Raw genomic sequence first — 24,876 nt, 5'->3', positions numbered from 1 at the left:
TCTGCCTCAGTTCTCATATTCTACAGAGAACCCAAAAGATATCCTCAATTGTTGAGGATCAACTGCTTTCATTTTCTTAATTCTACTGCCATCTAACAGGCTTTGAGAGGGAAGCCACCAACCCACCAAAGCTTATGCTTTTCTGGGAGACAGGCAGGGACCAACCTACACACAGCATGGAAAAATCAGAGCTCACACAATCTGGCTGAACACCGTTAGACAGGAAGTAGCTCTAAATGAGAGAAAGAAATCTTTAGCAACAAATCTCTAAAAAAAAAAATAAAAATAAAATTCAATTGCTCTTGCTTTTAATCAAGAAGACAGTAAAAGCAGAACAATTCTGTAACCTTTATGTTTAGTTCAGAACAGCCTGCTGCTTTAAGTAAGCAAAATTTAAGCCAACATATTTAAAAGCGCTTGAGATGTACAGAACTGACAATTTGGTTTTCTATTTCTGTCTGCTTACCCTGCTGCTCCTGCCTGTAAACATTTAGTAGGAGGATGTGAAATTCAACAGCGAGGGCTCTGCGCGAGGAACGACTCTGCAGGGTCACATTCTTAGAAGTGCTGGTGCCTGTGAGCTCACAGCACTGGGCAGGGTCAGTTCCGGACAGCCGCTGCATTATGTGGCTGCAGCTGGGTGACAGCCTACAAGGGAGAAAGTCCTTCCCCAGCTGCAGCGGCCATTTAAAGATCAAAAGCAGGAAGGAAAGGGAAAGCAAGTCACTGGTTTAGGGAAAATGGGTTATTAGGACACTGGGTAATATCTTCACTTCTTCGCTGGCCTTCAATTTCCAATAGTATGCCCAGAGTTTCTTATCAGCCATAACTGCTGCATTTGCCTTCCTTATTTTGTCCAACTTCATGACTTGAAAACCTCAGTATACCTTGCACAATTACTCAAATTCTTTCATTCTGGATTCCTCAATTGTGGTGCAGCTATGCAATAGGTATGACAATGTCTCCCATTTACCCCGTGGTCTGCATTAAGACCATCACCAGCTGCCTGAGGTAGTAAAATACAGTACAGAAATCACCCTAAAGGCTTACTTATCTACAGCAGGCTGAGAAAAAAAGACATTAGATAAGATTAAAGTTAAGATGTTGTACACAGGTATTCTTCTGCCAAATTAGGCATGCACAACTCATCTTTAATACACCTTGACCTGATCAACCTGCTCTATCTCCACAACAAGGGAAGGTCAAGCTGATAATCACACTTATAAAACAGAACTTAATTCTTCAAAGAAAAAGCCAAAAACCTTAATAGTAAAGTAAAACATTATCTAATAAAAATATCAGAATAACTACTTATTTCATAAACATACTGTTCAAGAACCTCTCCCTGTTTCTTCAAATGAAAAAAAAAATCCAAGATGGTTGATTTGGCTGTTCAGCTGTATCGTATTTAAGACTTCTGTCAGAAGAACCTACCACATCACATCACTAAGTGTCAGAGGAAAAAGGATTGAATGAAGCTTTCCCCACTACCATGGTTCTTCCATCCCTAAACAAATGGTACTATGGGACTTGGAACTTCACCTTCCAAAAGGAAGCAAAACAGCATGCTCTGTCATGTAGAAGCACATCTGAATAGCTGAAGGGGAAAAAAAGCCACAAAGGGAATCAACATCTGTTTTTAAATGAATATGCAACCTTATCCAAAATGCTACAGTTTTAAGTTATGTAAGTCATTTTTTTTTTTTTATTAAGAGGAGAAAGAGAGAATCACCTATCTGTGAATTCCACAGTAGCCATTTCAGTATGTATTGTGGTTGGGATAGGACACATCCATCACGTCTTTGTTTTGCTAACTTCTGCCAGAAAAGCCCATTCCCATTGGCTCCATGGCAGTAAGCAGCACGCTGGACTCTCTAGCATCATCTGAAGGCTTGCAGCTATCATACAGCAACTCTAGAGACAAAAAACTAAGGAGTATGACCACCTGAAGGGCAACTTTCTGAAAGAAAAAAAAAGTTACATATTTGATTTTTTTTAATTTTTATTTTAGTCTTCCATCTATAGAGAGATAAATCAAGAGACAGCAAACAAGACAAACACTAGAAGGGAAGTCAAGATTTTTATCAGCCCTGAGGCTCTGTACATAGGTTGCCATAGAGAGGCTCAAAGAAAATTGTGCAATCTTCTGACAGCTCCAAAGTTGACATCTTCAGAGCTGTTACCAAAGGCACAAGAACCAACTCTTAAAATACAGCAAGTACTTTTGTAACTCTTCCCAAAGGAGAAAAATAAGTGCTTCAATATTTCTTTATTCGAAACATATCAAGGAGCTCCATTCCAGGAATAAATATCAAGAGTTTCTAAGGACAAGCTAAAAATACAGAAGATATTTTTAAGTCTAGAGAAGCAACATTTGTTAATCCACACATTTTAGCTAAATATATAGCTAAATTTTTACCATTAAAGCGAGGATTCAGCCACTTTGCTGTGTAAATAAACTAGTGTATCCTCAACAAATAACAGTGGCTTTCCCTAAGCATGCTGTGTGTTCCAAGCTTCAAGTGGACACATTATACATACAAAAGCAAAGGAGCCCTTCAACAGCCTTCTAAAAGCCTAATACCCCATGTCAGCCAGAAATCCCAGCCATCTTAACTGTTCAAGATAGTTTATAGAGTTCAAATGTAGTCAAGTCCTTCGCTAGATAAACGCAAAGACATAAAACCCTTCATACCGTAATTATGGCCATTATTACAAAGATCAACAAAAGAGTTTTTGTACAGAATTCTGCAGGTAATTATTCAATTTCCAAATGGCTACTTTTCTAAATAAATGGAGGTCTACAATGAAGTGGTGTGTCAAGGATCAACAGGGATAATATGAGGACAATTCAAATTCACTTGGGAAAAGGGGAAAAGGGGACATTTTGAGAGTTGACATGATTTAAGCATCAGCCTCACATTCAGACAATTGATGGCAGCCATACTGTATTTCGAGGAATCCTGTGTAGAAAAAAATATTTGTTTTTCTGCAAAACAAATTCTGAGCTCCAGATCACAGCCAAAAGTAAAAACTGTAACAAGGGTGTGTGCTAAGAATGGAGGCAAACTAGAGGAGTTTAAGCACACATTCAGGGAAATAGGAAAGCCAAGATTTATCTGGAGCTAGAAAGACATAAGCTGCATACCCTCTGTACTGTTTCCAAATGAGAAAACAGCTAGCCCATACTGCAAATGACTTAAAATTAAAGTATTTATTTTATATTTTAAAATACCACCTAAAAGCATCAGAATTCATACCTCTAACTATGACTTTCATGTAAAAATCTGATGGAGAATTCAGTGTATCAGCAAATAAAGGGTAAAGCATATACCAAAAAAAAAAAAAAAAAATCAAGAAAATAAATATTTCAGTTCCTTGTGTGTAAATGAATGTTTAAATTTGAATCCATACATTCATAAAACAGAGATAAAACAACCAGAATTCATCTTGTTTGGACTCACCAGCAGGAAACGTACTAGCAACTGCAGGAAACCCAGAAGGGTCACAGTGGACCACATGCAAAATTCACACACAGTGATCTGCACCTCGGTCATAAATGTGGTTATTTCATGGCCTCACTACAAGGTAGAACAACACCGCCAGAAATTTCAGAAGCTCCCATGTCTCAGCACCTCAGTTCCATCTGCAAGTCCGCTGAGCTAGTACATCCCCAAGCTCAAAACCAGATGGTTCTATATCAAAAGGCTAAGTATTTTCATTTCACAAAAAAAATTGTGTATATATATATATATATATATATATATATATATATATATATATATATATATATATATCCAGTCATAAACTGTATGGATGTGACAACACTGGAAGAGACTGACACCTCATAGCCAGAAGACATGGGTTGTGAGGCTTTCAAGAAGTTGTTGTAGGGCTGTGCCAAGACTTCAGCGTAGTTCTTCTAAACCCTGAAATGGTCAAGCTACCATGTAGTGAGGAAGCTCCTCCAAATAGTCAAGCAGTTACTTCGTAAATATAATTCATTTTGCTGCCTACTGCACAAAAACTTCACAATAAGCAAGAGCAGCAGAAAGCTCTCAAACAGCATATCAAGTTGGTGTTTAATTTTTTAAGTGTATATGTGTATATACATAAAAAATATATATATACACACATACATACATATATATATATGTATATACTTAACCATCTTGTAGAATGGGAGAGAAGCACGCATGCCTCCATTCTGATCATGAACAACACAGTCCCCAGAGCATTTAAAAACATAAATCTCAACTCTCAAGGGACAATATACTCCACAGCAGTAAATAAAAAAAAAAAAAACAACCCTCTAAAAATTCTATTAAAGCTGTTGAAAAAAGTCTTTAGCAGAATAGTTCACTGCAATAAGAACCATGGCAGGAGAGTCAACAGGGGAGAGGAAGGACTAAAGAAAAATAAATTATGATATGTAGACACTTGCACATGCTGATAGAAGCCCAAATGGAGCTTGAAATAAATGTCATGATCCAAAGAAAAGTGATCAATGTCATCTGTACTTGAAAACATAGCAAAAACTGTGTTACTACTTGTGTAGACTTAATTCCCTAGCTAAATGAAGGTTTTGTTCTTTCTTGGGCATATACGATGATAAAAGTCAACTGCAGACACACTAGAAAACAAATTTTGACAGTCAAGCCCTGTTCAGAACTGCAACCTTGACTTATCTAAAATTTTTGCCTAATACTGAAACAAAAAGCTGTGAAGATGAGGTTTTGCTGTTAGTAGGTCAGGGACTTGAGCAGCCATTTGAGATAGGTGTGGTATTCTGGCCAAAACCAGCTGTACTTCTTTTTCTTTAAAAATTTCTACATAAAAACCTTTGAGAGAAGATGACAACCAGAGGACAAACATTTCTACCTACACTTAAAATACCATGTTTTGCTTAATGGTACTTAAAAGACTGGTTCTTTAGAAAAGCAAAAGGAAAAAACTGGATGGAGAGGAGAAAAGGCACTTAAAAGTTCAAGATGGGTACTTTATTTCTATTAGAAGAATAAGTCCAAGACATAAATAGCTTTCCCTTTCTTCTCTGATATTCTGACTTGATAGATAATTACTGTAAAACACTGAATTATGTCTCTATCCTGTCAGGCTGCTGGCTGACAGAAGCCTTGTAACAGTGTAACCCTGTCCCTACAGACCAAACAGAAATTTAACAGTAACTTAAGCTTCAGAATTTAAGGTATATATCAATATTTTTGTATCAGTTTGGTTTCCACTAAATTTTTTTTATGTGGGACTAACAGTACATTCTCTTATTACTGATACTACATATTACTGATACTACAGCCACATCCTCTAAATTTTCAATAATCCAATTCCAAGTCCAGCTGTGACAGCAATCGGAAGTCTAAAGGAGACATAATTCATGATGCAATACACATTCAGTCCCTGAATTCGGATTACAATCAGAACACAAGTAGTTATGGACTTGACACTAAGAAGGAAATTTCCCTACATAGTCTTTGAGCATGGCCAGCATGCTAGAGGCAGTCAAATATTACTCATGTCCCTTAACTAAGCCATAGAGCTGACTCAACTACATGAAGGGCGATGGTAAAAAACAAAAACAAAAAAAACAAACCACTCCAACAAATTGGATAATGGGACTCACTGTGGGGGTATCTTCCCTCAACCCCCCCCACTCCCTCCAAACTTCACACAAAATACTGGAGGGGGAGAGAGAGTTATCATTATCAAATGAACAAAATGCTTTCTGCATCCAGTCTCAAGCCTTAAACCGAGAATGGAAAACAAGTCTGCTGCTACTGAAAGTTCCTATATTCAATGCAAGTCCAAACAACTCCACATCTGAGAATGTTAGGTGGCTGCTATAGTTACTACTAACCACAAGAAAGTCCCATACATGTCCATGAACAACTAAATTACTATGATTCTATTTATTCATTTTAGCTTTGTTCTAGCCATTTTAGTGGTCTGGAAATAGGCATAACTGCTTTTTTAGAAGAGCAAGTAAGGCTTTCTCTTTAGGCCACAAAAAAGAAAGCCTCCAGTTCCATGTATACCAAAACATCCCCTCAAGACAGCTGAAATTTGAGTTTTAGAGGGTTGGTAGTTTTTTGGTTTTGTTTTTGTTTTTTTTTGTTGTTTTTAAAGGGTTTTGTTGAAGGCATTTTAAAAATTATGAAAGGCTTCACAATTTGAAGCAAGAAACTTTAACTTCTCATGCACATCTTATAAGAAGACCAAAAGGGATCTGTTAAGCCCCAGGTTGAAATTCTTGCTAATACTGCAACTATATTCAGAGTATGTCTGTAAGGTACTTACCTCTTCAACTTTCGGGACAGGTGGGAAAACAGGAGTTTGAGATCTTTTTAAGACAGAAATTATTTTTTTCCTTTAACTTTAGCGTCCTTGGTTTTTGCACAAATATTGCACTTTAGGTGAATAAAAGCAATATTTAATGTTTACTCGTTTCATCCAAAGTATTTCTACAGAGAAAAATAACAACAGAATAGTCAGAGAGGAAGTTTGTATTAAGGCAATCACCATCAGTTTCACTTCCAGGTTTGCCTTTCCCCTGACAATCCCTACTTTTGGAAACTCCATTTGCGGAGCCCACACAATGCACTTCTCCACATGTGGCCTCAAGCAGCAATCACCCTTTACGATTTTCCTGTGTCTGTTATAATGCTGTACAAAGTATTCCTGTACATAATTCTACTCTCCTACTAGTGACAATACGAATTAGTTCTATGCTGATAGCAGAAAAGGTAAGTCACCAAAACAAGAGCAGCACAAAGCTCACTGCTGCTACTGATGTCTTTCTGAATGACTCAAGACTTCATGTTTTCTTCCCACTGGCAGTGGTTTGAAAGGTATAGGATTAGGAGTTTTGCTTTTACTTACAGCCAAGGCAATTGTTATTGTCTACCCAAACCAAGTGGTGCTTCTGGGTACACCACATGTTAATTACCTCTTGCTGATGATACTAAGCTGGGAGGTGCTGTTGATTCTTGAGGTATGAGAGACCTTGTAGAGTGATCTAGGTTGGTTGTCCAACACTCCAGTCTTCAATGGCATGAAAATCAACAAGGGTGTGTGTCAGTTTCTGCCCCTGAGATAGAGTAAAGCTGGTAACAGGGCTGGAAGGTATGTCCTGTGAGAAGAGCTGTGGAAGTGTGCACTGTCCAGTCTGGAGGAGAGGAAGCTGAGAGGTGATCTCATTGCTTCCTGCAGCTACCTGAGCATAGGAAATGGAAATACCCATCTCTTATCCCCTGGTACTGACACGGGGATGCGTGGGGATGGCTGAAAGCTGTGCCAGGGCAGGGTCAGTCCAGGCATTAGGAAAAAATTCTTTACCATGAAAGTGGTCAAGAGCTGGAACAGACTTCATAAAGAGCTGGTTGGTGCTCCTCAGTTTTCGAGAGGCATTTGGAGACCACCACTAGTAATATCCTTTAACTCAGACAGTCAGACTCTATGGTCTGAACCTATGAACCTTTCAACTAAGCTAATCTTACTGAGAAATTCCCAGCTGGGCACATTCATCTTTGCATCAATTTTAGCCCAAACCTAGAAACTCGGTCCATTCACATAAGCTTCTACTACCATCTCTGTAGAGCTCTGAAAGCCAATTATGAAAAAGAAAGTTTGGACCTTTTTTTCAACTATATCTAGGATATCAATAAAACCTGAAACTTTACATCAGCACTGATCTTTTTTTTTAATCTAAAAATGTGTCACTGCATTCTTTAAACCGGACCCATTTTCAAGTTCACCATTTCACTTACCCTCTAACCTCAAAAAAAAAAAAAAAGTATTTTTCAATATTTGTAAAGCATATTTGCATAAAATTGAAACCCATACACAATGTTACAGTAAAATCAACTAAACTCTGTCATTACAAACCATAAATACAACATTTTCAAGAGCTGTGGTGCCATGTGACTTCAAGCAAGAATATAAAAAAAACTAAAATAAGAAAGATGCAAGTACAAGCAAGTGACACACAACCACTTAAACCCACAGTCTTTATGCACGGAGAAGTTTCTGCTTCTTTGACAAATACAGAAGCTGAGGAATCAGTACTTCTCTCCCATGTTTCCTCATCACGAGAAAAGTGTTGCTTCAATAACAGATGTGCACTAACTTATGAATTTCAGCTAGCGTACCAACTCAATTCAGCTGCTGCACTCCTAACCCCAAAAAGCTCAGGGATGGGAGCGTCCTGTTGTTTGTTTGCTTACGTTTCAAACCCCACTGGTTCTCAGAAAGCTCAATTCATCCAAATGATTCCCATAAGAAAAAAAGACCACTCGGTGAGGCTGCGCCACACTTCTCTTCTCGTGGCTGTTTCTTGATGCCAGGTTACTCTGACAACTTGTCACCATCAAGTTCTGAAGCTAAAGAGTGTCAACAGAAGCGCCCCAGTCTCTCACAGCTATCAGCAGGGAAGAGGAACAAATTTTCCACAATACCAAAGTTGTAAACTATTCCATCGTTCCTAAGATGACAGCTGCAGACAAAAAAAGATCTGCACGTCCCTGATGGTCTAAGCCATCTAATAGAGACGGACTATTTTGTGCACGTCAAATTCAGAGCAAATGCTATCTAGAGCCTCAAGCAAAGTACTGCAGTCTCGAGCAAGAGCCTCCACTCTTACAGCTGAAGGCCCAATCCTTTCATCAGCCAAAGATTTAAAGAGGAGAAAAAAAAAGGTATTCTGCACTATTACTATACCTTAGGAGAAGCCCTGCATAAAGCTTCAGGGTTATCATATCTCCTCTTCTATTTGAGCAGATTAAGAAGAAAAAATGAAAACTACATCTATGTATTTCTGAATATTAAAATCACATGGAATAAAGAAGCAAGACATCCATTTTAAAAAATGAAATAATCGTAGAAGCTATATTAACAGTAGTTCAGGATTTCAGCTTTCCACAGTAGCCTCGTATGTACACAGACTATGACTGAAGCTCGGTGAGGCACAGAAGAGGAAGTGTTTGCCTAGTACAACTCCTCAAAGTTCCAGCACCAAACTGGAAGCCGCTTACCAGTAGAGATAATCAGTTCTGCTTCAAAGCATCATAAGCTCTCATGAGAGAACCCCAGAGTTTCATAATTTCCTCCTTTTTGTATAACAAGTTAGGTATAAGCCAATTGAAAACCCTAAAAGAGTTAGGATTACAATAGCAAATGACAATGCTTTGATTTTCAAAGTCCACATCAAATCTTCTATATTTGAACAAGAGAACTCTAATAAAATTGGAAGAATGTACGCTACACGTTTACAGCAAACCAATAAATTCTCTCCTTTCTTGGCTTAGATTCTAAGCAACATCTGGTTTCAACACAGAATTTTCAGACATGCCTATTTATTTAGTAGAAACTGAAGTGACTACTGCAATTAGAAGGTTACAAAGGGAGAAATGTTCTTCGTGCACTGGCATCAGACACCAAAGTTATCTGCTTACACTGTCAGCTCTCTTGGGCATACACCCCTATCATAAAATTGATACATAGATAGCTACTGCAATACAGTCCTGGTTTACATTTGAAGCTCTGAGCAGTTCTTTATTTGCACTAAATTCTTTGGTGTTGAAGCAAAAACCACAGGATCAAAACTTAAAGGAAAGAATTGTTTTCCTTAGGAACCATACAAAGCAAGATGGTGATCCCCTGTAGAAATTCTGTGGTTCTCAACTGCAATGCAGGAGGCCCAAACTACAGCAAACTTTCAGGTGAACAGAACTTAAGTCAAATACAAAATTCAGAGCTGATTTAAGCCTTTAAGTAAACTAAAAACCTTCCCAATCAGATTAAACCCTTCCAAATATGATACACCTACCTCAACTCCAAGGGTAACGAGATTCTTTCAGAATGAGCTACATGTCAAGGGTAAGACAAGCCACTGCATACAGTATGTTCCCAAATTGGAACAACTCTAAGATGAATCAGCTCTAAGTGCTTTAATTCTGAAAGCTATGGCACATTTCACAGACCCTCACCTCCACATCCATCAGCTTCCAGCAAGCTGCCAGTAGCACTAGCCTACCCCAACTCAAAGAGAAGAAATGGGAAAAAGACCAGTGGGCTACAATTGAAATTCATTCCAAGACCATGCAGAACTAACCAGAATGGTAGAAAATATGGCTCAAATGGACTACCAGCTGCCTTAATTCAAATCTATGCAAATTTTATATTAAAACTACTAGGAAAACCTTCTCAATTTTTAAGACAGCCGCTGCTGAAAATCCGACAGGTTTCCTAGTAGATCACAATGCTCCCATTGATTTTAACTGAATGTGCATTTGCTGCTGAAGTTTAAGCCTATAACTTGTCTTATCTACAGTGGAGAAGAAAAGCTTGACGCGTAGCTGCAGGGTCTTCTTTACAGGTCTCATGCCTTCCCAGGTATCCTCCACCTTGCCATTTGCACAGCAAAGTCTCACTGAAATCTGATAGACCAAATCTGTTCATACTGAACTGCATCCTACTTTACATGCCATGCTTTGTCCATTTGTCAAGATCATTTCAAACATATGAGCTGAAGTCTTTGGAGTTTCTTGGATGGGAATGCAACCTGAAAATCTAGAAAGTTGCTCAAATTAGCTAAAAACAAAACAAAACAACACTACTGCTAAGAAAACTCTCAGAATCCCCCCGACCCATCCTCCTAGTTTGACCACAAATTTTAACTAACCTCAAAAAAAAAAAAAAACATTTATTTTACAGTTGATTTTACAATTTTACAATTAGACGAACAAAAGCCTCAGACTCTGTCCAGATATACAAAAGAGTTAACAGTATGAAAGCGAGCACAGACAATAGGAAGGCTACATTTCATGTGTAAGAATTGATCTATTGGGTTAGGTAAGGGTCTCATCTTATCACCTTCCCTATCTTTATAAGCAGCTACAAGTAAACACTCAGAAGAGAGTAACAGAACTCATGGGATACATACATATGCAAAAAAATATGTATTATTATACTACATTATTGTGTTTAAAGCACATCAGTAGCTTTATCTAGAAATAAATTAAGCTGTTGTCCAGCACTTCATCTCATTGCCCATGTCCAGTTTACACAAACAAAGAGCTCTCAGCTGCGTAAAGCCAAAAAGAAATGAAAACAATGCTGTGACTGAATTACTGGAGGAAAAATTAACCAGCCTTCCATAGAAATACACATTTGAATATTTTAAGCAGATGGTATATTTTTAAATGAGCACTTTCATGCTCCACAGTTGACTCTGTTTACCAACACGTTCCAGGGCTGATCTCCTTTTCTCCTTTTAAGAGGTTTTAGTTCTGTGGTCTACATATTCTTTTCTTCAAAGAGCAGTCATGGGTGGGTCACTCTAAGAATCTGAACACTACCACACTTTTTTTTTTTTTTTTTTAAAGAGCAGTTCTGAACAACTTCTGAAGGATTTCAGCAATTTCTCTTTTATAGCAAAAAGGAATATTTTCCTTAATACTATAGCAAGATGAAACAAAAGTGATTTATAATTGCACCAGACTTATTGCATTCTACAGAAGAAAATACACTCTTTAACCTTCAGGAGTGGTAGTACTGACTCCTCAGTCAGGTCATCTAGCTTTCATCCATCACTGCTGTTGAGCTCCATTTTTCATGCCATTAGAAGAGCTGCATATTATGTACTTGGCTGCAGGATGTCCAAAGAGTACAGTTTACATAAGAGATCAGTTTGCACATAATTTAGAAACTTGGTAAAATGCTGATACCATTGCATTAGTTTGTAGATTTGTTTTAAAAAAATAGGGAAAGGGCACGATGCCATACTTGTATTTAAAATTCAGTGACTTACTTTCCACCAATGTATGAAAACCAGCTCAGCTCTTTATTGCTACTTTCACACAGAGAGAAATTTCATACAGTGGGGTTTAAGCAAGTGTCACAAAACAAGTGCCGTATTATCAGAGAATCATAGAATGGCCTGGGTTGAAAAGGAGCACAATGACTACCTAGTCTCAACCCCCCTGCTATGTGCAGGGCTGCCAACCACTAGATCAAAACAGAGGAGAGGTATCTCTACCTAACTCACTGCACGGTTTTATACTGATAGAATTATTAATTGAAGAAAAATAGCATGATAGGTGCCTAGAGAACTTACTAGAACTCAGGGATTTCAACCAACAAATCTCCAGAAGCTCAATTGCTTCTGCTTTCTTCAGGGTCAGATGGAATTTCATTATTCCTCTTCACATGTAGACAAATTCTCCGTTCCTTTATTAACTAATTTTCCTGGAAAAGTCCAGGACATTACCTGAGTTTTAATAAACATTTCCTTTTATAAACGTTTTCCTTCTACATTCAGGTCTTTCAAATATGCTATAGTAAAAAAAAAAAAAAAAAAAAAAAATGGCATTCATAGCCTCAATAAAAAACTGTAGTACCTACAAAACCAACCTACCCAAAACACCAGATCAGTGATAGCAAAGGTATTGTAAGAAAGCTTCACTGTAATACTCAAATATTTTCAGATAGTGAAAACAGTGGCATAGACTGTAAGTTTTTCATAAACACCTACTATAGGTGTAAGTTTGTGATTGGTTTGAGACTGGCTTTTCCCTCCGTTCCACCTACCCCCCACCCCAAGTCCTCATACAAAAATATAGACAAATAGATCCTGAAAGATCCACAGGTGTTGAATCCTGCCCCTCAGAGCATGTTGTTATAGCAACTATATTCTTACTTGAAAATTGATTTCTTAAGAGTTTAAAAAAAATACCTAGCTTTACAGCCGCACACACAAAATCGACAATTCATCAATGTGAGAACCCCCATTTCCTACCTTATCATAAGGTTCTTTAAGAATTGGTTTGCTGACCACCTAAGGCAAAAGTTCACAGAAGGTGGTTGGACTCAGTGACCTCTAGAGGCCCCTTCCAACCCCTACAATTTTGTGAAAAGCCTTCCATAGTCACTACACTCAAGGAGAACAACAACAAAAAAAAAGATATTTGGAATCACTGAAGGCAGCACACTAAACTGCAGCACAGTTTCTTTCAGACTTCCCTTATCAGCATCAAAATTAAGTGTTAATGCCAGTGGGATAGGACATTACCAAGTCTCAAAATGCATTCATGAGAAGTCAAATGAGAAGGAGAAGCAGGTTCACCATTCCTGACAAAACAATTATTGTTCAAGTATTAAAATACTACTCCCAAACTTGGCCTGCAGAAATGTACTTAGTTGACCCAGATTTGACAGGATGTTTTAAAGGAGTGTTTAAAGGCTTTAAAGCTGAAGTGCTAAAGCAAAGCCTTCACACATGGTCTAGGTTTAAAGTCCAGATCCCAGAAGCACAGTCTACGGCCTGCCCTTCCAACCATGTTTCTGACAATGCACACATGCCTCCTTTCTGATCCTTGTTCTACATCACAAATACACGTAAAAAGTAATAAAGTGAAAGTATTACATTTTTATTTTAAATGCCCCACAATGTCTAAACTAAGAAGTATATATAACTACAACCACCATCTCGGAATGAAAATTAGGTTTTCACCATTCATTTTGAGATGTGGGGGGTATCATTTCCTTGATACGAGCATCTCTTATGTATCATAATTATTAAAAGTTATGGATGTAGCATAAACACACCTGCACCATCCTTTTTTAGAATTGGTCCTCTATCAAAGTGTATAGCAACAACTACCTGCTCAGACATTGCCACTGAAAAAATAATACAGTGGACTATAAAAATTTCCACTGCTTATTGCATAAAACCAAAGCACTAACGCCACACAAGAACTGTTTCTCACCTCATGAATATCTGGCTTCTGTAAAGATGAGGGCTGCTTCATTCAAGGTTTCTCCACCTGTCCCCAAAATCTCAGAGATATGTCATGTACACCACTTGGGAAAATAGCCACAATACTTCTGCTGTCACAGATCCCTGCAAAATCCTTTTCAGCACCCACACATACTCAAAGACAATACCTCCAGATGAAGAGAAGTCCATCGCAAAACACAAAAGACTTGCCAATTCAGTTATGTTCGTTTCCCTAAAATGAACTTCTACTAAGCCAATTAAATTTTCTAAAGCACAGACTGAATGACAGGCAGATAATCTGCTGGTGAACTTTGTTGTTCAGACGCGTCAAGAATCCAGCTAATACACATAACTGCCAGCCCTATACCACTTGAGTAACATCATCTATACATGTCTTCAAATTAACCCAGTAAGGAGCAGCAGGCTCAAAGCTCAACTCAACCAAAAAACGGTCCGCTACCTTTACTTCTGTTGTCCTGAAGCTCAGGCCCCAGATTTCTGGAAAAGCAAAGCTCTTCCATTCTGTACAAATTTTGTGCTTCTGGCTCAGTTACATTCATCAGCTGGTTCTCCAAAACAACGAGGAAACAAACATCTAACTTTTAAAACATTTCCCCAAGATTCAAATCAACTCTGCAGTTGATACGTACTCCAAAACTAATAATTATGGGAAACAGGTTTCAAAGTCGCTGCAATTGAAATTTGATTACTAAGATTGCTCTACTCCTAAAGCGTTTCAAGTTGACTCTGTTTCTACTACACTGTATTACGCTTTATGTAGCAGCAACTGCCAAGCCAGCACATACAACTTGGGAGCAAGATTGCAAGACTGGAAGTGAAATGGCCAACAGATACAATCTTCTCAAGGACAACATTATTTTCCACTTCTGCAAGTTTCAATTGAGCAATTGGACATGTAGAGAAAAACCATTCCAGAAGCCTTACATCTACTCACCTGCAAAAAGCATGCCTTGCCAGAAAGTCTTCATTCTCTCAGCAAGGCACGAAACATTCTTTCAGATGCTGATACTCAGCCTCCCACAAATGTGTGGAAACTCACTTAGGCCGCGGACTTCATTTGTGGGGGTACAGATCTGTGCCAAATGATTCATGTTTACTTGGCCAACAATCAAAGATTCTGTTCATTTAGACTGATGAATTTGTGTCCCCTTCCTCCCTCCCTCAAGGAAACCCACTCATACAGGTCAATTCATGGTGCTACTTTTTTAAAACACCGAAACCACATGAAGCATGTGAGAGGTGGGATACAAGTAATAACATAGGTTCTGTGCAACTGTTTACAGTAAGGCCTGAATCAAGAAAACCAAAGGGATTAACTCTATCAACTGCAGCTATGTGATTTTTCTTTTTCTTGCACTGCAAAGACAATTAAGCCTTGCTTTGCAGCAACAGTCAAATTTTAGTTTATCTTTGGGCAAAGCATATTCTCAGCCTGCCTGAAAATTAAACAATTGCTTGCATTCTTGGCAAAAGACAGTTCTTTGAAGCACAGGGCTTGTAGCTGACAAGAATTATATGCCTACTAAAAAAGTCAAAACAGATGATGTTCTATAGTTGCAGCTCTAAGAAGTCTGCCTTGGTTGGAAAAATTCAGCTGCTGTTTCCCTTCTGGTTATAACTTTGGAGCCAACACCCAATTTCTATCTGTCTAAGAGCTTGGATCCAAAAGCCCACTGCAACTTCTGCAGCTACATCACACACTTCTCTTTACATGTGCAGAGTAGTACTGCATTCCTATCTCATACACCCTTGTTGGCATCACTTATCCAGTGGGGCTGATCAGGAGCATCCTTCTTTTCCCTTCTAATCAGAAGGGCTCCTTGAATAAGCTGTAGCACTCCTGCTGTCAGACAACAGACTCTAGCACGGTTCTCCAAATCTGCCCAACTGCCTGAAGAGACATGTCAAGCAACACAACTATGCCACTTCACATTCTGCCATGTATTACATGTAAGAGTTGCTTTCCACATACACAAACAATCAACAGAAGCTACCTAAACAAAAATATATTAGTGGCTATCTAATTTCATCAGAATACTTGCATAATACTTTCAACACAACTTCATAGGTCATTATACCAAGCAGAAGGCATTTGGCCTTACTCAGGCCAATTACAAAGTTAGAAAACTATTTTTCTTAGCCTCAAGTTTTCTTACAAGCAAGAAAGCGAATTTCCTATTGCAGACATCAAGGTGCCCTGCAAACCCAGTGCCACTCCCCTTCAGCTGAGCTGACTCCACATCATTCCATGCAGAAACCCAGCAAAACACCAAGAAATTGCTCAAGTGGAGAAGAGTTGCAATAGACTTTGTCCCACTTAATATCAGGTGGAGGTGTGCAATGCCCACATTAAGAGAGAAAGCACTGATGCCAAGCACACAGTGCCTAAGATGGTGAGGCTATGTCAAAAAATACAGAGCCCGCTGCTGCGGAGAAGTGGCAATGTTCACAAGGAGGAGACAGGTGCCATCTCTTCAGGAAGATCTGTTGCTGTTCCTTTTTGTTTAAGGAAAAAAAGCTTTCAGTGCTTGACATTGAAAAGCTATCATACCACACTGTCCTTTCTTCCATTGTAAGAAAGGCAAGGGTGAGAACACAAATTGCCTTAAATGCTTAGATTTACTTCCTGTCTGCACAAGATGAAAGTACAGAATGAACTGCTTTATTTCCTTTTCTGAACAACAGACAACACATCTGTAGCAAGAGCACCTAATGAAAAGATTCTTTGATAGCACCGATCAGACAAAAATCACTGTCCACTTCTTTTAGAGGCATGTCAGAACAACTTCTGGGCATTCAGGTTTTTGATAACTCTCGAGCATGATGTAAAAATGCTTTCAGTAAGATCTCCAACGCGTGTTTTTTTTGTTGAAACCATTGTCTCTCCCCTACTACACAGCCATAACTTTAAAGGGTAGCACTGCTAGAGCATATAGGATCCAGCTGAACGCGTGCTGCCTCACGAACTACACTAAGACGATTTACCCCCTCTCTCTATACAACAAGCCAAAACCAATGTGAGCAGAAGGTTCTGTAAAAATAACTTCTTTTACCTACGGTTGCTATCCAAACCTTGCTTGAAGCAGCTCTGGAAAGAGCTCAAGTTAGGCTTCTGCTTAACCAGCTACTACAGCACTGACCAGGAACACTTCACCTAATTGTGACTGATGTAGCTGCAGCTCACAGAGGTGCACCTTGTTACCACCACTCACCTTTCTCATCTTCACACCAGATTACTGCAATGCACCCACTATAGATAGTTACACCATAAATCAATTAAACAATACCAGCTGGCATAGACCATCATGACTCCAAACTTGTATCTTCTCCCAGTATGCAGCACTTTGGGATTCATCTCCATCAGATGCCAAAGGGAGTCCTGGTTTTGTGTCTAAAGCAATAGGTTTTGGTCTGTCCAGCACCAAATGGATTTGAGACTTTATGCTTAAAGAAGCATCTTTTCTCACCACACTGTAGAAGTTGTAATTAGCACTTACTTTCAATGCACATAATTAAAAATAAATGGGAATCTATTTATTCCCATTTATAGATATTTATTTATTTATTCCCATACAGAGAGTTTACCAAAGGAAGTTGCGACAACATGAAATTCTGGATTTGATATAGGCTTGGGTGAGGCCTTTAAGCTTTCAGTGAACTTCTTTTCATAGCTGTTTCACTTTAAAATGCGTTGGTCTTTTAAGACTGAGATGGGCTACTTAATGACTTCAGGAAGCTGCCAAGTGCCCCACCAGCCGCAGAACTGCAGGAGATGGTCACCTCAGCGTTTAGCACACAAGTTACAGCTGACCAGAAGTCCTTAAGAGTAAAGATTTTCGTCAAGAACAAAGAGGAAAGCAGTCCAGAAAAGCACTGAGGGAGCAAGTCTGCAGAAATTTCTGGAAATCATCAAGATCTTCTGACTTAAAATGGGAGTCAGTAGACCATTTAAAACAAAAAGACTCCAAGAGCTCCAGCAAGAAGGCTGCATGTGTTCTCCAACCACCTTGAATGTTATTAGCTCATGTACAAATAATAGCCAATGGAAAATGCTGGAATTCTTCCAGCATAGAGCTTCCACTGCAGCCTTTTTGTGGACGTGGATTCCTTGCTGATGTTCAGAGCCCATATCATTCATTCAGGCAGTTCAAGGAGCACAGGGCAGAGGGGCAGCAACAGCCAATAACCCAAATTTTGGAATTATGAACTGTGATGAGTATACTAGACATCAATGTTGTAATTTACGTAATTAAGGAAGTAATTTAAATAAAGAGCTATTTAAAATAGCACTTGCAGATATAATACATCAAAATTAGATGGCCTTAGGAACAGTAGCGGAAAACCCTTCAGCCAGGGAGGTGGTCTTTAGGTACAGATCTCAAGGAAATACTTTTTTCATCCTTCAAGAGATCAAAGTACATAAACACATACTGCGTGATACCTACAAGACCCTGTCAAGTTAAGGGATGAAGTGGTATAACAACTTCCAGAACCAGGATGCAGGTACAAAACACAGCCACAGAAACCCACAGGGCATAAGAAAAAGGTGAATGAGATGGTATTGCTAAGAAATAGAAAAGGTAAATCAAAGTGATAATACAACAGGAAATCACCTCCAGAATACCGTGCAGGGAAAAAGCAGCACGTAGATCAGCGACAGAAGGTTAGGGATAACCCCAGTACAAGAGGAAAAAAACAAATCAACCCACACACCTAAGACATGGGGACACAGAAGAAGAATTAATGAAATTATTATTTGGCAGGTTCCATTGGCAGGCTTCATTTTCGTATTAAGTTTTTCTTCTGCTCAACTACCCCTAACAACAGGAGTAAAGAGAAAATAGTTAGTGTTAGAATGAGGTACCACAGACAGCCGTCAGTCTCCTGATCAGCCTGCAAGGCATGACTTTGGGTCACCGCAGCACACGTGGCCATCAGCAGACCTCAGCTAGTCCCATTTTTATTGTTACCATTTGTAAGTGTCGGGCGGGAGGAAAGCCACTCCTGCAGCAGCAGTCAGAAAGCTGGACAGGGCTAGGCACAGCCGCACAGCTCTCAGCAGGCTTCTGGAAGGGAGTGCTCTTCCTCTCTCCAGCAAGGAGAGCAGGATGGGCGGCTTCCAGTTTCAGAAACCAATTAGGCAGAAACTGCTATCAAAGCAACAGAGAGGGCCCTACCCTAACTACGTTGAGAAACAAGGCAGCGCTATCCCAGCCATTGGGCCAGTTTCATCAGTCCCACTCGTTCCTCTCGCTGAAGCTGCCCAGGGTGCTTTTCCAACCTATCTTCCTACAGCTCAACTTGAGCATCATCTAGTATTAAATACCACATTCCACCTGAAAAAGCAGCCAAACCTTTATGTACTGGTTTACGAGTGGAGCAACCAACTCCCAGGCTTTAATCCTTCAAGGGATGGTTTTTAAAAGCGCCACTGTACTAATGAGAGATGCATCAGGTTCACACATCAGCAGTTCTACCATGTATAAATGGAGGGTTACCATCCTACTGTCCTGTTGGAAGAGTATACAACACACACACTCACAGATAGAACAACAACAACAAAAAAACAACAGTGAATCTAGAAGGAAAACAAAAATGTCAACAAAATCCTATTTGGCATCAGTATAACATTCTTCCAGAGAGTCCAAAATGAGTTACTGCAAGACCGTCCTTTAGATTTTGCAACCAAGATTAGGTGTACAATGTGAGAACTAGCTAAAGCAAATAAACTTGTCTTCCTCACCCTCTACATTAACAAATTCTGCATAATCTGTTACAAAGCCATGATACTCGAACCATGGAGCAAAGAAGCCTTTATGGCAAGCATCAGCCATGAGACTGCTTTAAGTCATACTAAGCCTAGCAGACAACAGTACTTGTTGTAATTGCAGCAAATTATTTTGTTGGTCTGCAGTAAACACTTTCCAGAAGCTCAAGAAAAGGGGGAGGGGAAGGACAGGGAAAAAAAAAAAAGAATAAATTCCACAGTCATTAGATGAAAATTTGCAAACCAAACTTTGGGACTTCTATTTTTATAGATATTTTAGGTCATGTGTTGCATGACTACCCTTTGTTTCTCAGTATTTTTGTCCAATTTGGGAAACGACATCCATCTGGAGGCAATGCAAGAACACCTAGGTGAGGAACAAAAGCAAGCTTTAAGCTCATACCTCTTCTCTATGCTATAATCAGCAGGTAGATAGCATCAGCATGTGGAGAACTGCAAGCTTCTGATTTAAATATTCATCACCTGATTTTGAAGCTGATTTCTTGCACTATTAGACATTAAGATAACAGCTACCCTCTCACAACCATGATCTTTGCCATACCACGCACTTCCTACGGGCTCAACCTAAGAACTGATTTTTTTTGTGCAAAGAAAACCTACAAAGCCAGCAACAAAGATCTGAACAGAGAATAAGCTACTTGGGAATTACTTCAGCACAGAAATCCATATGGTGAGGTGGAAAGAAACACAGAATGATTTAAAAACCACCAAAAACATAAATACCAAAAAAAAAAAAAAAAAAGGGCAGATCTCATAGGGACTCTTGATGCTGGTACACCTTGAAAGAGATAGGAGAAGGCCACTGGGTTCCTACTCTTGCAACAACTATAAAATACTTGTAACTAACAACTATTACAGAGCAATGAGAGCAGCATGCCTGGGTAGTCATCTTCTTCAGAAGCCAGAAGACAAGAACCCGCTGGGAATCCCCTCCCATTCAAGGCTAAGCCCGATGAGAAGCCCTCTCATCAACTTCTGAGCACAGAGTCTAATAAGATGGAAAAGACAATGCCTGCTCACCCCTTCCCCCTGCATACCCTGAGCAGAAGAGCAATCACCACACTCCCTGCACTCCAACTCTCTTAACACAAAGCACAGCAAGCCCTCCTCCAGTCCTTCAGCAGTGCTTCCACCTCATCTTTTGAATCCTTTCTTCCTAGGGAACTACTGCCGGGCTCAATCAGAAGGTTGTCACCAAAGCAGGCGTGACCTCACCGCATCATTTCACCACTACTCCAGCCTTACAAAGGAGAGCAACGAGGCTGGCATTGAGCAGGCTAGGTTTTTGCTTCCTGGTGACCCAGAGAAGGTCTGAACCAAGATGGAGATACAAAAGCTGCCTACAAGACTCAAAGAAGAGCAATCCATCCATTTCCACCTGCTTCACAAGAAATCTTTTATCCCAGCTTTCACTCAAAAGGGTACAGAATGTTAAGTGTCAGTATGAACACACATTAAAATAAAAGAGCCCAACAAAACCTCTGTACACCACACCAGGCTTTTTTTCAAAGCAGTCAACAGCAGTAATAGATGGCTTGCTACATCATTCCACCAGGTGCTACTGAAACTCAAGAGAACAAGAAAAATATTTCCCTTTTTGGCAACCAGCAGAGCCTCTCTCTTACAAAGGGAAAAAAAAAAGTTTAAACTTCCTGCACTGTCTTACACGGATAGATTAATTGAAAATATGAACTGCCTTTCCCACAGAGTCCTTGCATGTGGTTCTCCTGCTTTGTTCTGACATTTTTTTCCAGACAGCAGAAGGACCAGGAGCACATGACTAGAGCGACTGGGGAGGGGGGGGGGGGGGTTATCACAAGTGCGTGTGCTTTATGCTACGGCCTTTGTTTCTCCCTCGGTGTTATACACTTGGGATCAAATCGTATTTGCAAACTTGTTAGTCTGCATCAGTTAGCACCCGCTTCACAGGCAAGCATCTGTCTAGTTTCTGACCTCAAACAAACAGGAAAGGAGCATCAATGACCTTTCAAGAATTGAGCTGTAGAGCTTGAATAAGGCAAATTTAGCTTCGGAGCGTGGCAGGGCTAGGTCTGGCTAGCATTAGACAGCCACCTGCAGAAATACCCATCAACAAAACCCGCTTCCTATTCCATACTCACACGAAGTAAATCGATAAATTAAAATGGAGTCATACATATATTTCCCTCCGTGTGAATTAAGATCTTTAATACACTTTAACCAGATCATACATAACCCATATTAGCGGCATAAGAGTATAAAGGGCACTCCGTGTTTTTCAGAGTGCAGCAGGCACACCGATCATGCAGATACAAAGCAGCTCCAGAACCTCAGCCCAACATTCTCCTCAAGGCTTCAACCGCAGCGGAAGTACATTTCGGTGCAGAAAAACGTCAGAATTTCTCATCTGTCAAAAAGCCCACAGCCAGGCAGAGTCCCGGCATGAAAAGCCTCTAACACTAAGAACACACACACACACACACACACACACACACAGAGCAGTGTCAGGTGTGACCACATGCGATATCGAAGGGATCCATCAAACCATCAAGCGCTCCAGATCCCATAAAGACCCTGTCCTACATTTCCATAGAGAAAAAAAAAGGGGGAATATTACTGAAAACAAAGCCCATAGCACAATTTGGCAACGATTTGGCTGTTAACAGGCACGTATTCAAAAGAGGCCTTCAGAAATCATTTGCTATTCCGGACATATAGTTAATCATAGGTGACCCGGAGTCGGGCCTTTCTCCAGTCATACAGGGAAGCAATGCCCATTCTCATAGCATGGCCGAGCCCACCAGCTGCAACGCGATGGATGGGCACATATCAAGCACTGATCATTTCCAGCACATCCATGCAGAATAAAGCACAGGCCTCATTCTCAAAAATATTCCCCTCGAGAAAACCTGGAGAAGGCATCCTCAGCTCCAAACAACCACTCACAGGCCACAATGAGGATCTCCTTATTCCCTCCACCGGGGATCGTTAGCAGCGTAGGAGACACCCTTTGTAACCCCCTCAGACACCCTTTGTAATCCCCCCCCTTCTTTCCCCAGCCATTTCTTTCCCCTTTAGCAGGCCGGGCCGTGGCTCGCCCACACCCCATACAGAGCTCTCCCCCCACCTCTCCCATCTCCCTCCTTCAGAGGGCACAAAACACCTCACGGGGACGTCACGGCCATACCCGCGTGCCCCGTCATTCATCCCCTCCTTCCCGAGGCACAAAGCCCGATCGGGGCGGTGGAAGCCCCGAGGAGCCCCCCTCGCAGGCACGGCCTGCAGGGACCGAGGGCAGGGCCGGGAACGGCCTTTTTACGTCCCGCAGGCCCGGCCGAGCCCGCGGCCCACCCAAGACGAACGCGGAGCAGGGCCGGAGGGCGGCTGGGAGCGGCCCGATACTCACGGCTGACTTTCATGCTGCCGAACGCCGAGGGCTGCTGCACCGGCTTGCAGCTCTCCGCGAAGGAGGTGGTCCTGGGCCGCCCGGACATGGTCTCCGGTTCCGGCTGCGTCCCGACGGGCTGTCCGCCTCCTCCGCTCTCCTTTGGGGCTGGCTGCGGGGCGCTCGGCTGCGGGCTCAGCGGGAGGCGAAGGGCGAGCTGTGCCACATGAACCGCCGGCCCCTTCCCCCCCGGGGAAGCCCCCTCCCCTCGCTCTCTCCCCCGCCGGCCTTTCCGCGCGTCTCCTTTCTTCTCTCGCCGCGCTCCTCCTCGCCGCCCGGCGCTCACAGAGCCATCCTCCCGCCGCGCCGGTGAGCTCAGAGAGCCGCCTCCGCCCAGCCGCAGCCCCCCGGGCCGGCCGCGAGCAGCGGGGGTGTGCTAGGCCTCGCTGCCCCCACCCTCAGCCCAGTCACATGGGGCGGAGGCTCGCGGCCCGGCTCCTCCGATCCTGCCGCTCGGCTTCTCTTCTTCTCCTCCCCTTCTTTTCCCTTTTCTGTCTTTTTTCCTTTTTTTTTTTTCCTGTTTTTTTTCTTTTTTTTTTTGTCTCTCTCCTCTCTCTTCCTCCTGCCCTCTCCTCTCCTTCCCCCCTCGCCTCTAAGGGAGGCGGCGGGACTACTTTTCCCCCGGCGGAGGGATCTCGGGGCTCCTCGATCCGCCGACGGGAGGCGATGCGATGCGGCGGCGCGCAAGGGGATCCGGCAGCGGCGGCGGGATCCGCGGCGGGAGGAGTTGGGTGAAGCGGCGCGGGCGGCCTCGCTCCCTCGCTGGCTGAAGGCTCTCAGTGCGGCGCTGAGGCGGCGGCTCCGGCGCGGCTCCTCATTGCGCCCGCAGGGGCAGCTGGCGACGGCTCAGGCTGGACAGGCTGCAGTGCGGGTGGTGGCCGGCGGCGGCGGCGCGGGCCATGGCGGTGGCGGCTCCCAGCTCCTCCTCGGCCGGCTTCAGAGCGCCGGCGGCTCTCGCTGTTGCTTCCCCGGGCGTCCGAGGCGCATGGGAGCCGTCCGCCCGGCTGAAGGCTCCTGCCGCTCCCTCCTGGCGCCGGCTGCCTCTCGCCGGGCCCCCCTCCCCGTTTCTGTTGATCGGTCCCTTTGTCCCCGCTGCTGCCTCCGCTGCGTGCCGGGCTCCCGCTACTGCGCTCTCTGTGTGCGCTAAAGCCGCGCAGCCGCCTATGCCCGTCGCCGCCCTACGCTGCGGAACGGCCCTAGGCACCTTCTGTGAATAGCCAGCCGAAGCGCCCGACGCACTCGTTAGCCCCCAGCCCGAGGCCCTTACGGAAATACCCGAGCCTCGTCGGGACCAATCCTGAGGCCGTTACGGAAATGCCTGTGACGGGTCGTAACCAATCGGGAAGCCCTTACGGGCGCACCCGAATCTCCCCGAAGCGAGGCGGAGGCCCAATCGGAAAGCGCTGCCACCGCCCTAGCAGCGCGGTCGGGCGGCCAATAGGAAGAAGGCCTCTCTTCCGGCTATTACTGGGCCAACCCGAAGGGAGCCGAAGAGGGCGAGCCAATCGCGGGGCGCTCTGTCTCGATTACACAGCCCTGGGACGGTTTCAAGCCGCAGCCCGAGGCGGAGAGCGGGCGCGAGCTGCGATTGGCTCGTGCGACGGAGAGCTGCGATTGGTTCACGGCGATGAGGCGGCCCGAAGACGGCAGCCAGCTGCCAGCTCTCGACCAATCCCCAGGCCGGGCCGGCAGCAGAGCCCGCTCCCATTGGGGCACGGCAGTGACGGGCACCGCCCCTCTCACCTTCATGACCTCACCGGCTGCGCAGGGCGGGGATGCGGCCGAGTGCGCGTGCTCGGGCCGGTGGGGCGGGGGATGGGGTTTCATCGCTGCCGCCGCCCTTAGTTATGGGGG

General features: G+C 42.5%; 1 protein-coding gene across 2 annotated transcripts in view; it reads right to left on the bottom strand.

Moving 5' to 3' along the window:
- Nucleotides 1-24,336, bottom strand: part of GSK3B (glycogen synthase kinase 3 beta) — a 139,269-nt gene extending 114,933 nt beyond the window's left edge. The window contains exon 1 of one of the 2 annotated variants that reach the window (XM_085236838.1): nucleotides 22,984-24,336. In XM_085236838.1, the coding sequence (XP_085092964.1) occupies nucleotides 22,984-23,071 (88 nt within the window). In that variant the 5' untranslated portion in view covers nucleotides 23,072-24,336. The remainder of the gene's footprint in view (nucleotides 1-22,983) is intronic. The other variant, XM_085236833.1, reaches the window with a different exon arrangement.
- Nucleotides 24,337-24,876: the final 540 nt, after the last annotated feature.

This window comes from Meleagris gallopavo, chromosome 1 (assembly GCF_905368555.1).
Source record: "Meleagris gallopavo chromosome 1, MGAL_WU_HG_1.1, whole genome shotgun sequence".
In the NCBI taxonomy this organism is placed as follows: domain Eukaryota; kingdom Metazoa; phylum Chordata; class Aves; order Galliformes; family Phasianidae; genus Meleagris; species Meleagris gallopavo.
Note: the sequence above shows the minus strand (reverse complement) of the source record. Positions and strands in the feature narration are given on the sequence as shown.